This window comes from Rhineura floridana, chromosome 6 (genome assembly GCF_030035675.1).
Source record: "Rhineura floridana isolate rRhiFlo1 chromosome 6, rRhiFlo1.hap2, whole genome shotgun sequence".
NCBI lineage: Eukaryota > Metazoa > Chordata > Lepidosauria > Squamata > Rhineuridae > Rhineura > Rhineura floridana.
The window spans coordinates 8,331,662-8,344,920 of NC_084485.1; the positions used below are offsets into that span (position 1 = coordinate 8,331,662).

Consider the following 13,259-nt stretch of genomic DNA (forward strand, 5'->3'; position numbering starts at 1 on the left):
GACAGGTCAGGCAGACTGCGCCGGCTAAAAGGCAGTGCCCTGCACCACGTGGAGGCAACTTACCTTGGCTTTTCATGATGGTGCAAACGGTGACATCTCGCAGCCCTTCCTGGGAAAGAAGCTTCTTGACTTCGACTACCTGAGCGTTGTAAGGGGTCAGGATGGCAATCTCAGCGGGCTTGGTGGTTCTGTCCAGCGTCAGCTGCTTTGTGATCCTCACCTGAAAGGCAGCGTGAAAACATCTTATTCATCTCATCAGAAACAGAACCCAAGAAGCAGATAGCAACATGTTTGATTCTCAGACTAACGGATGGGACTCCAGATGCTGTTGGACTCAGCAGAGTAGCAGCAAATTCAGAAGTGCAGGGTCCCTTCCCACACACACACACTTTTTTTGCTGTGGGGTTGAGAATGAGATTCTTGCTAATGCCTTCTCCCACAACAACAGACATATCCAAGAGCCAACAAGAATAAAGGAGGAGTGTTAGCTACTGAGAAGAGTCTTCTCAGCGGGTAACTCACCTCCTTTCATTCTGAATGGCTCCAACCAGCAGGAAAAGAAAAGGAAGTGTGTTAGAATACACTTATCAGTGGCCACCACACTCCCCTTTCACGCTGATTGGCTCATAAGATGCTGAAAACATAGGGATTCTGTTCCCAACAAAGTAAGAGGTATGAGACCCCCAAAGATGCCGGACAACTGCACCCCTGGTTGGACTACAACTCCCATCATCCCTGACAATGCTGTCTGGGGCTGATGGGAACCGGAGTCCAACATCACCTGGAGGATCACAGGCTCCCCCAGCCCATGCTCTAATGGCTAATTAGCCCCTGTTGCAAAACTATCCTCAAGGGTTATCACCAAACGCAAGGGCAGAGCAGCTGTCTTGCATGCAGAAGGTCCCAGGTTCGATCCCTGGCATCTTCATGTAGGGCTGGGAGAGAACCCTGGAGGGCCACTGCCAGTCAGTGCAGACAATACTGACGTACATGGACAAACGGTCTGACTCAGAATCAGGCACTGCTACCCTTTTCCTTTATTCCTGTGTACTCGTGTGTGTGTGTGTGTGTGTGTTATGTGCCTTCAAGTCATTTTCGACTTATGTTGACACTATGAATCAGTGACCTCCAATAGCATCTGTCATGAACTACCCTGTTCAGATCTTGTAAGTTCAGGTCTGCGGCTTCCTTGATGGAATCAATCTCTTGTTTGGCCTTCCTCTTTTCCTACTCCCTTGTTTTCCCCAGCATTATTGGTCTTTTCTAGTGAATTATGTCATAAGAACATAAGAACATAAGAAGAGCCTGCTGGATCAGGCCAGTGGCCCATCTAGTCCAGCATCCTGTTCTCACAGTGGCCAACCAGGTGCCTGGGGGAAGCCCGCAAGCAGGACCCGAGTGCAAGAACACTCTCCCCTCCTGAGGCTTCCGGCAACTGGTTTTCAGAAGCATGCTGCCTCTGACTAGGGTGGCAGAGCACAGCCATCACAGCTAGTAGCCATTGATAGCCCTGTCCTCCATGAATTTGTCTAATCTTCTTTTAAAGCCATCCAAGCTGGCGGCCATTACTGCATCTTGTGGGAGCAAATTCCATAGTTTAACTATGCGCTGAGTAAAGAAGTACTTCCTTTTGTCTGTCCTGAATCTTCCAACATTCAGCTTCTTTGAATGTCCCCGAGTTCTTGTATTATGAGAGAGGGAGAAGAACTTTTCTCTATCCACTTTCTGAATGCCATGCATAATTTTATACACTTCTATCATGTCTCCTCTGACCCGCCTTTTCTCTAAACTAAAAAGCCCCAAATGCTGCAACCTTTCCTCGTAAGGGAGTCGCTCCATCCCCTTGATCATTCTGGTTGCCCTCTTCTGAACCTTTTCCAACTCTATAATATCCTTTTTGAGATGAGGCGACCAGAAGTGTACACAGTATTCCAAATGCGGCCGCACCATAGATTTATACAAAGGCATTATGACATCGGCTGTTTTATTTTCAATACCCTTCCTAATTATCGCTAGCATGGTATTTGCCTTTTTCACAGCTGCCGCACACTGGGTAAACGGGAATGTTTTTAGATTCCTCCTAATGGTCAGTAAGGAGGGAGACAGACACAGCTTGCTAGGGAGGGCATTCCACAAACAGGGAACTGCCACTGAAAAAGCCCCATCCTCACCAAATGGGCAGCCCCCAGTGGTGACACCACCAACAAGGCCTTGCCTGCCAGCTGTAGGGTCTGAGATGATTGTTGTCGGGGAAGATGCTCTTTTAAGTGTTTGGTTTGTTCACGCTGCTGTTGCAAACACGCTACCCACCTGCCCCAGCCTCTGGCACTGAAAGGAAACAAGATCAAGAAGCAAGACCCAGGTTCTTTCAGAGCTCACAGTCTTCTTTGTTGATGTGGCCAGGGATCAACATTTGTACTTTGATGCTTAATCATCCTTGGCATTTTGCATAGCACTTTTTGACTTCTAAAAACACTTTGCATTCACAGTACACTGCGTCCCACATTGTTGCAATTCAGGGATGGGTGAACTTTTGGCCCTCCAGATGCTGCTGAACTGCAACTCCCATCATCCCTGGCCATTGGCCATGCTTGCTGGGGCTGAAGGAAGTTGTAGTTTAGCAACATCTGGAGGGCCAAAGGCACCCCCCCTACACACACCTGTTGTAATTCCTTAGGGTCAATCAACATCATTATCCCCCTTAGAGTGGCTTGCCTAAGGTCAGCCAAGTAAGTCCCTGGCATGCCGGAGATTATCGCTAGCATGGAATTTGACTTTTTCACAGCTGCCGCACACTGGGTCGACATTTTCATCGTGCTGTCCACTACAACCCCGAGGTCTCTCTCCTGGTCGGTCACCGCCAGTTCAGACCCCATGAGCGTATATGTGAAATGAAGATTTTTTGTTCCAATATGCATAATTTTACACTTGTTTATATTGAATTGCATTTGCCATTTTTCTGCCCATTCACTCAGTTTGGAGAGGTCTTTTTGGAGCTCTTCGCAATCCCTTTTTGTTTTAACAACCCTGAACAATTTAGTGTCATCAGCAAACTTGGCCACTTCACTGCTCACTCCTAATTCTAGGTCATTAATGAACAAGTTGAAAAGTACAGGTCCCAATACCGATCCTTGAGGGACTCCACTTTCTACAGCCCTCCATTGGGAGAACTGTCCGTTTATTCCTACTCTCTGCTTTCTGCTTCTTAACCAATTTCTTATCCACAAGAGGACCTCTCCTCTTATTCCATGACTGCTAAGCTTCCTCAGAAGTCTTTGGTGAGGTACCTTGTCAAACGCTTTTTGAAAGTCTAAGTACACTATGTCCACTGGATCACCTCTATCTATATGCTTGTTGACACTCTCAAAGAATTCTAATAGGTTACTGAGACAGGACTTTCCCTTGCAGAAGCCATGCTGGCTCTGCTTCAGCAAGGCTTGTTCTTCTATGTGCTTAGTTAATCTAGCTTTAATAATACTTTCTACCAGTTTTCCAGGGACAGAAGTTAAGCTAACTGGCCTGTAATTTCCGGGATCCCCTCTGGATCCCTTTTTGAAGATTGGTGTTACATTTGCCACTTTCCAGTCCTCAGGCACGGAGGAGGACCCAAGGGACAAGTTACATATTTTAGTTAGCAGATCAGCAATTTCACATTTGAGTTCTTTGAGAACTCTCGGGTGGATGCCATCCGGGCCCTGCTCATTATGTCTTCTCACTATGTGTCCAAAGTATGATAACCTCAGTTTCATCATTGTAGCTTCTAGTAACAGTTCTGGTTTAATTTGTTCTAACACCCAATTATTTGTCTTTTTCGCAGTCCATGGTATGCACAAAGCTCTCCTCCAACATCACATTTCAAATGAGTTGATTTTTCTCTTATCCACTTTTTTCACTGTCCAACTTTCACATCCATACATAGAGATTGGGAATACCATGGTCTGAATGATCCTGATTTTATTGTGCAGTGATACATCACTCCTGTACAAGAGAATAATTCTTATTCGCTCCTGTGGGCTGCACGAGGGGACCCTGTTGTACTGAGGACAAAACTCGCCCTCTGCTTCTGACACTGGGTACATAACCCACACCCAGTGACCCCCTGGCCTGTTTCCTTGTGCCTTTAGCAGAATCGCAGCCTGCAGAAATCAGCACTTGAAGCTCATCATGGCCTGCTAACACCACTGATCAAGCTCCCCTGGAAAGCAGCAGAGCCAGTGAATGTTGGCACTCTTTCTACTGGGCCACAATTATTCCGGAGGGAGTAGGGACAGACCAGGGGAGGCAAACCCATCTGCAGATTTACTCACCGCCTGCTCTGCTTCTTCCAGGTTGGCCCTGGAGTTCTCGTTTCCATCCTCGGTGGAGACCATGAGGCTCTTCTCCCTCCCTTCTATGTGGCCAAAGATGATGGCGCAGCAGGCGGCTCGGTCTTTGTGGCAGAGGGTGCTGCAGCCGCGTTTGAGGTTGGACCAGGTTCTCAGTCTCCTGTCATAGAACGCCTCAGACGGGAATTGACAAATGTCACGGTGCTGACAGGATAAAAAGAGAGACATTTCCCAAATAATCACACAATGATGGTGGCTCAGAATCACAGAAGGCAAGCCTTCATTCACAGAACCGTAGAATAGTAGAGTTAGAAGGGGCCTATAAGGCCATCCAGTCCACCCCCCTGCTCAATGCAGGAATCCAACGTAAAGCATCCCCGACAGGTGGCTCTCCAGCTGCCTCTTGAAGGCCTCCAGTGTTGCAGAGCCCACCACCTCCCTAAGTCATTGGCTCCATTGTCGTACCGCTCTGACAGTTAGGAAGTTTTTCCTGATGTTCAGTCAGGTGACCATTCAAGAGGCAGCTGGACAGCTCCCTGTCGGCTATGCCTTCCTTTGGATTCCTGCATTGAGCAGGGGGTTGGACTCAGTGACCTTATAAGGCCCCTTCCAACTCTACGATTCTATGATTCTATGAAATGTGGCTTCCTATAACTTGAGCCCATTATTTGGTGTCCTGCACTCTGGGACGATCGAGAAGAGTTCCTGGCCTCTGTGTGGCAACCTTTCAAGTACTTGAAGAATGCTATCGTATCTTCCTTCAGTCTTCTCTTCCCAAAGCTAAACATGCCCAGTTCTTTCAGTCTCTGCTATGGGGCTTTGTTTCCAGTCCCCTGATCATCCTTCCTTGTTGCCCTCCTCTGAACCTGTTCCAGTTGGTTTGCATCCTTCCTAAAGTGCAGTGTCCAGAACTGGACGCAGTACTCAAGATGAGGCCTAATCAGTGCCGAATAGAGGGGTACTAGTACTTCACATGATTTCATAGAATCATAGAATTGTAGAGTTGGAAAGGGCCTATAAGGCCATCGAGTCCAACCCCCTGCTCAATGCAGGAAAATATACTTCTGTTAATACAGCCTAAGATAGCATTTGCCTTTTTTGCAGCTACTTCGCACTGTTGGCTCATATTCAGCTTGTGATCAACAACAATCCCAAGATCCTTCTCGCATGTAGTATTGCTGAGCCAAGTATCCCCCATCTTATAACTGTGCATTTGGTTTCTTTTTTCTAGGCATAGAACTTTACACTTATACCTGTTAAATTTCATTCTGTTGTCTGAAACTCATCTTGCTCCAAATTCCAGGTCTCCACATTTGTCCACCCCTGAGCAGACAGGCCTGGCCCCAAATCTCATTTGTTTGACCATTGTTTTCTTAATATTTTTATTTCCCCAGGGTTTTAACTTTCAATTTTCCAACTTTCTAGTTCAGAAATTACTGCTGCCACCAGATATTGTACGAAAGCGCTTGTTGTTTGAGCTTGCTTTATCATTGCTTCAACAAACATTTTAGATTGTTTCAAATGTCGGGTTTGTTTGTCTGTCTTGGAGTGAGAGGGAGCTGCAGGGCCTGAACTGTACACACAGTGCAGTCACAATGTAGATTTGAATAAAGGCATTATAATAGTGGCAATTTAATTTTTGATCCCTTTCCGAATGACCCCTAACATGGATCCTTTTCACAGCCGCTGTTGTTGGACAGCTCTTACCTATGACAGCTAAATGGAACTTCCATATATAGCAGCATTCTACCTCTGAATACCAAATGCCTGGAGGTGAGGGGACAACAGAAGGCTTCGATAGTTTATTTGTTCACCGCCTTCCCACAAAAATGTGCCCGAGGCAGACAACAGCACTACAACTCATACAAAGTAAACCATCACACTGCAGATAAGGTCACCATGTAAAAAAGGAGACTGAAACAAAAAAGAGTAAAATAAACCAATAAAAGCAATAATTCAGCTGAAGAGAAGTACAGTGATAAATAAAACAGAACAAGTGGCCAATCCATTGCCTGTCACATGCTGCCCTGGGCTCCTACTGGGAGGAAGGGCAGGATATAAATCTACTAAATAATAATCCCAATTCCTCTCTTCCTCTAAAGAGCTCAGGGTGGAGTATGTGATACTTTGGAGTCCCATTTTACCTTCACAACAACCCTGTGAGGAAGGACCATTGGACTGCTCCATCCAAGCAGTTATGCCCTTACCATGCGATACTGGGTATCCAGCATCAAGGCCCGGTGCTTGTAGCGCTCAAAGAGCGAAGTCTCCATGCCAAGGGTCTTGCAGAAGTCATTGTGGACCACAGGTCTCAGCTGCTTATGATCTCCCAGCAAGACTACCTGGAAGAAAATAATCCCATAAATGAAGTCTCAGCCTCCCTCCTGTGTGATTAACTGTAGGGAAATGAATTCCAGTGTGCCCATTCAGTGCCCTAAAAACATTTTATTTTATCTTTATCAATCTAATGTTTATTACGGCCAACCAACCATGAACTACAAAACACAAAGTAATACAAAATCACAGCCTCAGTAGAACCAGTTTTTAATTGCTAAAGGTGACAAATTAAGGCTACAATATATATAACTGTACCATATCATAATAATTGTCATTATTGTAATCACAAGAGGCTGACTCACCTTCTCCAGCTTTTTGTAGCTCACCAGAGGGATGAGGGTCTCTGGCTCTGTGGACATGGCGCACTCATCAATCAGCACCTGCTTGACATGCAGGTGCTCCGTCAGGGTGTTAGCACAGGAGGCCGAGCAGGTACACAGGATAACATCATGGCGCTGCAGCTCATGCACGCGGGCACTGCTCACCAGCTTTTTGTACCTACAAGGCAACGGTGGAGTCCATTCAGTTCTACACAGGACCTAGAACCTTACAGGGGGAGATGTCTATGCTTTTATTATTATTATTATTATTATTATTATTATAGCAGCAATCTAGCTTCTGCTCCCCCCACCCCAAAAAACCTGAAATAATACAAATGGAGCAGAGCCGCATGCTTTCATTTATTTTGACCGTTTTGCATAACTAGTTCTGCTAGGAATTATACAGGCAGAACCCCTCCACCAGCTACTGAAAATCTGCTTCAGCATGGCCATTGTGATTTCAGCAGGCTTTGATCACACACTTGCAAGCATATCTTCATCAGGGCTAGAGACTTGGATTTTGTTTTTAAAATGAAGAAAAAGAAAAGAAGCTGCGTGCCTCAAGAAGTGGGATTCCGTACCCAATTCTGCGCTTTTGCACGCTTCTGCAGAATCATAACACACACACAGAGTCCTGGAAGCCTGGATGGTAGACAGTAGAGCCAGGCGCTACGAGAAGGGGTTTAGCAATAGTCCCCACCCACCCTGCCCCACGGACAGCCCTATCCATTTAGGTGAGGGGCTGGCATAGTTTTATGTAAGCCGCAATGCTTCCTGGTGCAGGCATGGGAGGACATTTTTCCCATGCCACTTGCACAGACTGCTGATGAGAAGAGGCTGCTGGTTTACATATTATTGCCTCTAGAAGGCTCAAGCAACTGACCCAGCCCACATGGGGGAATTGTGAACATATGGTCCAGAGCTGCAGGGAGGTTAAACTGGATGAGGGGCCCAGCTCCCATAACTCTAGACGTATGTGTCCTTTCAACAAGACTTCAGTTCAATACCAGAGTGTTGCTACGATGTGTCTTTCCTCTTCACCCATCCAAAATCCTCAAGGATTCTGGTTGCAGTCTTACTGTGCACAGCTCTTCACAGGTCATACCCAAACTGAGCCTCACCACCAACTCTGTAATTATATGTTCCTTGTCTATAGATGATAAATGAAGGCACAGAGAAAGAGAAAAGGCCAATTCAGATCTAACCATGGTTTCCCACTACGTCAGTAAGTCTGCATAGGACTCAGGCGCTCCCCAATCTCCTCCTTTCCTTTTTCATGAGTCAGATCAAAAGTTTCTGCTTTCAAACAGACCACAGACCACCATGATTTCCAAACCTGTGAAACCGTTGTTTGTCAAAACAGCTTAGTGATAACAAGCCAGGATCAAACTGGCATTTAAGATCCTGACTTGTCCTCAAGCCATACTTCCCCAAGTGAAGACATCACGAGGAAACTGTGGTTTGTTGGAAAGCAAAAACAGGAGCTTTCGATCCCCTCCTCTGATATGCAACAGCAAAGGAGAAGGAAGGACACATGAGGCCAAGACTCCTTTGCATAGTGAGAGCTGTGGTTTCTCATTACATTTGAACTAGGCTAATGAGTTTCACAACGCCACAGACTGTGAAGGACTGATTCTCTGAATTCTCGGGATGCAGATCAAAGTAGTGATAAGTTGTAAGTTTCTCCGTCTAAGGCTTGGCAGAAATCTTCGCCTGTGTTGCACTCACTTCACAATTTCATCCTCTGTTATCTCCTCTCCTCTTTTCACACGTGCATCAAACTTGCAGATTTCTGGCCCAAAAGGATTTGATGGACGACGGATCACATAGTGTAGAGTAATATCCCTGTGCAGAAAGGATTTCTTTTTAACTAAAAGACTAAATATTTATGCCCACAACACACATGCAAACAGCCACTCCTTGGAACCCCTTGCAAGTTTACTTCCCAAACACCTAAAAATCGAATATAAGAATTACTAGGACTGCAGGCATTACTATTATTTATATTTTTTAGATTTATTACCCATTAATATGTCAATTAATCAATTAAAGCTTTAGTTCAGGGAGGGGGAGCCTCCAAGCCAATCATGGCCCTTCAGGGCGTCCCATTTGGCCCCTGAAGCCATTTCTCCTAAACCACACCCACCTGCCCACTTCACTAGAGATGTCAGCTGATGGGCAAGAGGGCAGGGTTTAATCCTGCCTTAGCTGTCTGCTCGCATTCCTGGGAGGGAACAAGATTGCTCAACCAAAGCAGCAGGATTTAATCCACCCCACCAGCTGAGCAGGGATTAAAGCCCTGTGCAAGAGCACCTACTGAAGCAGCGCACATGGGTCAATTACTTCAAAGAGGCTTTTGCAATGTCTTTAAGACAGCTCCTGCGCTTCCATATGCTAACACGGGAAATTGAGAGCTGTTTTAAAACCTTTGTGAAAGCCTTCCCCCTTCCTTCATTAGCTCCCCAACAATGGGAACAAAGGGGGAGGGGCAGACTTGGAAAAGCCTTTGTGACTCTCCTCCCCTCCTCCTTCAAGTTGGCGATGTCGGAAGGGTCTTTTCAACCCCCCCTTCCCCTTCAATATCCTGATGTTGGGAACTTCATGGGGGAAGGGGAGAGACTAGGAAAAGCCCTTCCTTCTCTCCCTTAGGGCGGTGCAAGAAGGGGCAACAGGAAGGCAGCGGGGTTCCTGCAGCAAGCACTGGCTTCCTTCTTCCCCTTCCAGCAGGGGCAGGAATGGCGGGGGCAGACAAAGAAGCTTTCTTCCTCTGCTTCGTTCCTCCCCTCATCCCCACTGCTGCAGGCAGAAGGGAGAGGAGGAAGCAAGCTTCTTTCTCGCATAGCAGCAGCGGATGTTTGGGACCTCCCCCCCCCCCCCGGATTTTGATCAGTTACAATGCAGGTGGTGGAGGCTGCAATCCTACGCGCGCTTACATGGGAGAAAGCCCCAGGAAACTCAGTGGAACTTGCTTCCACAGAAACATGCAAAAGAGTTCACTGCAAACCTGCTAATTATTATTTAATCAATTGGCAGCCCTAGGCTTGTAGTGTGAAATCAGGGTTCCGTCAGCGCAAGGATGACCACTAGCATAATAAGACTTCCATCCCTCTCCTCCCCTGTACACCCCTAAACCTCTTCTAGGTGTCCCCCCAATGCTCTGGAGCAGATTTGGGAAAGGCACAAGGCACACGGGTTGGGAGAAGGGGGGAAGTCCTGTTGCGCTAGTGGTATTCCCTGTGCTGATGGGGCAAGTTACTTGAATAACGCCCCTAGTATTTATTTATTTGATTGATTGGATGGTAACCCACCCTTCCTCCCAGCAGGAGCCCAGGGCGGCAATTACAATTACATTAATCTTTCTCCCAAATAATTCTCAGTCATTTTAGATATAACATCAAACCATAATTGACACAATGCAAACAAGTCTGCAAGGACTATTGGGCATATTTGCACCATCCTCCCTCCTTCTCTATCCTTCCCTGGCCCCATTCTTAGCTTAATTAGTTGCATCTTAGTTTGCAGCAAACCCAAATCACCAGACTATGGTTTGGGCTTGCTGAACAAACCAACTGCAAACAGGCCAAATCATACAAAGAAACAGATTTGTCTTAAAGATTAAATGTGGTCAAAAAACTACCTTCATATTTGATTAAGCAAGGAATTTTTTTCTGTTCAAACCTGATCTCTGGCTTGGGTTTTGAATCCCGTTGGGCTTTCCGGGAGATATGCAAGCTGCTCCCAGGATAGGGGAAATCCATGGTTTCTATAGTATCTCCATACACCCTCAGAGGCCTCAGAGAACTCGTCATCTTTAACAGCATCTCTGCAAAGGAAGCACGACAGCAACACTGAAAATCCGGCCTATCAAAATGTAAGCTGCTGCAGATACTAGATTGTTCCTATTTCATACAATAAACTAAAACCTGGACATCTCTTGTGAGGCCCTGCCCGGCAATTTGCTGTGATGTCACAGAATATTCACAAACATTCTAAAAATTTTTTGAAAGGGGGGGGAAGAGTCAGTCATGGAATGTTGAGAACCAGTTAACAGCTGCAGGAGAACCAGGCTGGCTTCATTGAGACACAGCGGGATGCACACAGGGCACAGGGACAGGACAGGAGAATTACAAGTGGTTTAAAGGAATTCAAACAGTAGGGTTAGTAGAATGCAGGCAATGATCCATCCAAATTTACACCTCAGCCAAGCTCCACTTTGACTATTTCTCCATGATCAAAGACCTGCTCTTCTGCACTCAACGAAGACAATTACCGGCAACAACATCAACAGATTTGTTTGAGGGCCCACAGTACAGAATGTGGCTCTGGGCTTTATCCTTGTCATCCAGGGTTGGCTCTTTCTCTTTACTTTCTTGATTCAGCTGGTGAAACCAGTACACGATATGAGCACCAACAACTGTCTTCCCAGTCCCTAGACAAGAAAAATTAAAAATAGTAGTGAGGGATCATTATGCCTGGTTGGGTGTTGGTTCTATCAAACCACTAGCATATTTTTTAATGAGGTAGGTGAAAAACATGTTTAATATAAAGTCAGAGAGCAGTTGGGGCAAGATTAATACCAGCACCACATCCACCCTTCAGCTGTGCCTGTGCTATCAACTCACCAGGTGGGCCTTGAATGAGAGTGTAAGGCTTTCTCAAAGCCTCCAAAATGGCGACATTTTGGCTGTGGTTGAGTCTAGGGGACCTTCCTGGAAGATCAAAGATTCTGCGTGCCAAGAGCGGAGATCGCTTCATTGCTGCAAATTTTTTCAAAAATAAAATTAAAATAAAACAGATGTTGCAATAAGCACCTCAAGGCGAATCCCAGATTTGGGTTCTCGAATGTTAAACAAGATGAAGAAGAGTCCTCAGAAGCCAGAGGGGCTTCTAGGAGTGATTCCATCAGCATTTAGGCTCCATAAAGCATTACATATAAATTAGAGCTGTTATTAAAGAAACATTACTCTGTTGACCGTGTGAGTTTGCACAGAATAAATCTGCAAAAAATGCATATTATTAAATACCTCTGAAGAAAAAAAGCACAATCTATTGGTTTAGCAAAGGGATGGTCAGATCAGCTCATTTCCATTCTAAATAAGTTTTGCATGCACTCAGTCATAGGTCTGCTCAATCCTGCTTTTTTTTTCCAGGTTAAAAAAAAAAGCAATGTGAGTGCAAAACTACAATGTCATATTTAAATTGTGTGCACGTTTCTCCACAGGACACATCTTGTGCTTGTCCTACTCCTGCAATGTGCATTTTGTAAGTTTCTCCATGCATTATTCCATAAAACAAGCATTTTCCCCATAAAACAGACCCCCGAACCTCACTGATTTTGGTGGTGGCAGCGGCAAAAAGAAAAAAAATTAAAGTAGACACAGGGGCTGGGTGGGCGGAGCCCAACACACTGATGTCGTTGCACATTTCTCTTCCCTGGTCATCAGATCAATCATTTAACTGAGTGGAGAGGATGATAACAGAACAGGGGCAGCCACAATGAATGCCCTGCTCTGAGATACTGTGGAGCAGGTTTCTGAGAGCTTTGGAACTTGCAGGAGAAGCTCTCCAGCAGACCGCAGTGATTTCCTGGGTATATAAAGTCATAGGACACCTGGTGATCTGTTTTAACTTTTGTGTATTTTTATTGTTTTAGAACTGTTGCAATTTTTGATGGTTTTTTATTGTATAATTGTTCTAAACCGCTTTGGTATTTTTTATGAAATTGCAGTATACAAATATTTTTGAACTGCACGCAGTACTCAAGATGAGGCCTAACCAGTGCCCAGTAGAGGGGAACCAATACTTCACATGATTTCACAGAATCGTCGAATTGTAGTGTTAGAAGGGGCCTATAAGGCCATCATGTAAACCGCTTTGATATTTTTTATGAAATTGCAGTATACAAATATTTTCTAAATAATTACATACATACATATATACATACACAAATAATTTGATCTCTCAAGAGCCACATTCCCCAGTGAGTGAGAAGCGATGCCTCTTCTAAGATGGTAACTGATCCCTGCAGTTTTGCCAGCTACTTAAAAGACCATAAAGATTTTAAATCAAACCAATTAATCAATTAACAGTGCGATCCTGTACATTTATACTTAGAAGCAATCCTTATTGAGTTCTGGGACTTACTCCCAGACAAGTGTGTATGCAATTACACGCTGAATCTTGCAGCCCTAACAAAAATGATAAGGAATATTATTATTCTGCATCTCAAAAGAACGCTTATAATAAAATTTTGGTATTCATTTGTGTAGATGATTAA

The 13,259-nt window shown here is 45.2% G+C and overlaps 1 protein-coding gene across 6 annotated transcripts in view; it reads right to left on the reverse strand.

The window, feature by feature from the left end:
• The window catches only part of HELZ2 (helicase with zinc finger 2), an 83,001-nt gene that overhangs the window by 7,655 nt on the left and 62,087 nt on the right, over positions 1 to 13,259 (reverse strand). For all 6 annotated transcript variants that reach the window (XM_061630916.1, XM_061630921.1, XM_061630918.1 and 3 more), the window contains exons 11-18: positions 11,605 to 11,739; positions 11,253 to 11,411; positions 10,661 to 10,805; positions 8,711 to 8,827; positions 6,965 to 7,160; positions 6,533 to 6,667; positions 4,308 to 4,529; positions 64 to 220 (exon numbers count right to left, since the gene is read on the reverse strand). In XM_061630916.1, coding sequence (XP_061486900.1) covers positions 64 to 220; positions 4,308 to 4,529; positions 6,533 to 6,667; positions 6,965 to 7,160; positions 8,711 to 8,827; positions 10,661 to 10,805; positions 11,253 to 11,411; positions 11,605 to 11,739 — 1,266 coding nt within the window. The remainder of the gene's footprint in view (positions 1 to 63; positions 221 to 4,307; positions 4,530 to 6,532; positions 6,668 to 6,964; positions 7,161 to 8,710; positions 8,828 to 10,660; positions 10,806 to 11,252; positions 11,412 to 11,604; positions 11,740 to 13,259) is intronic.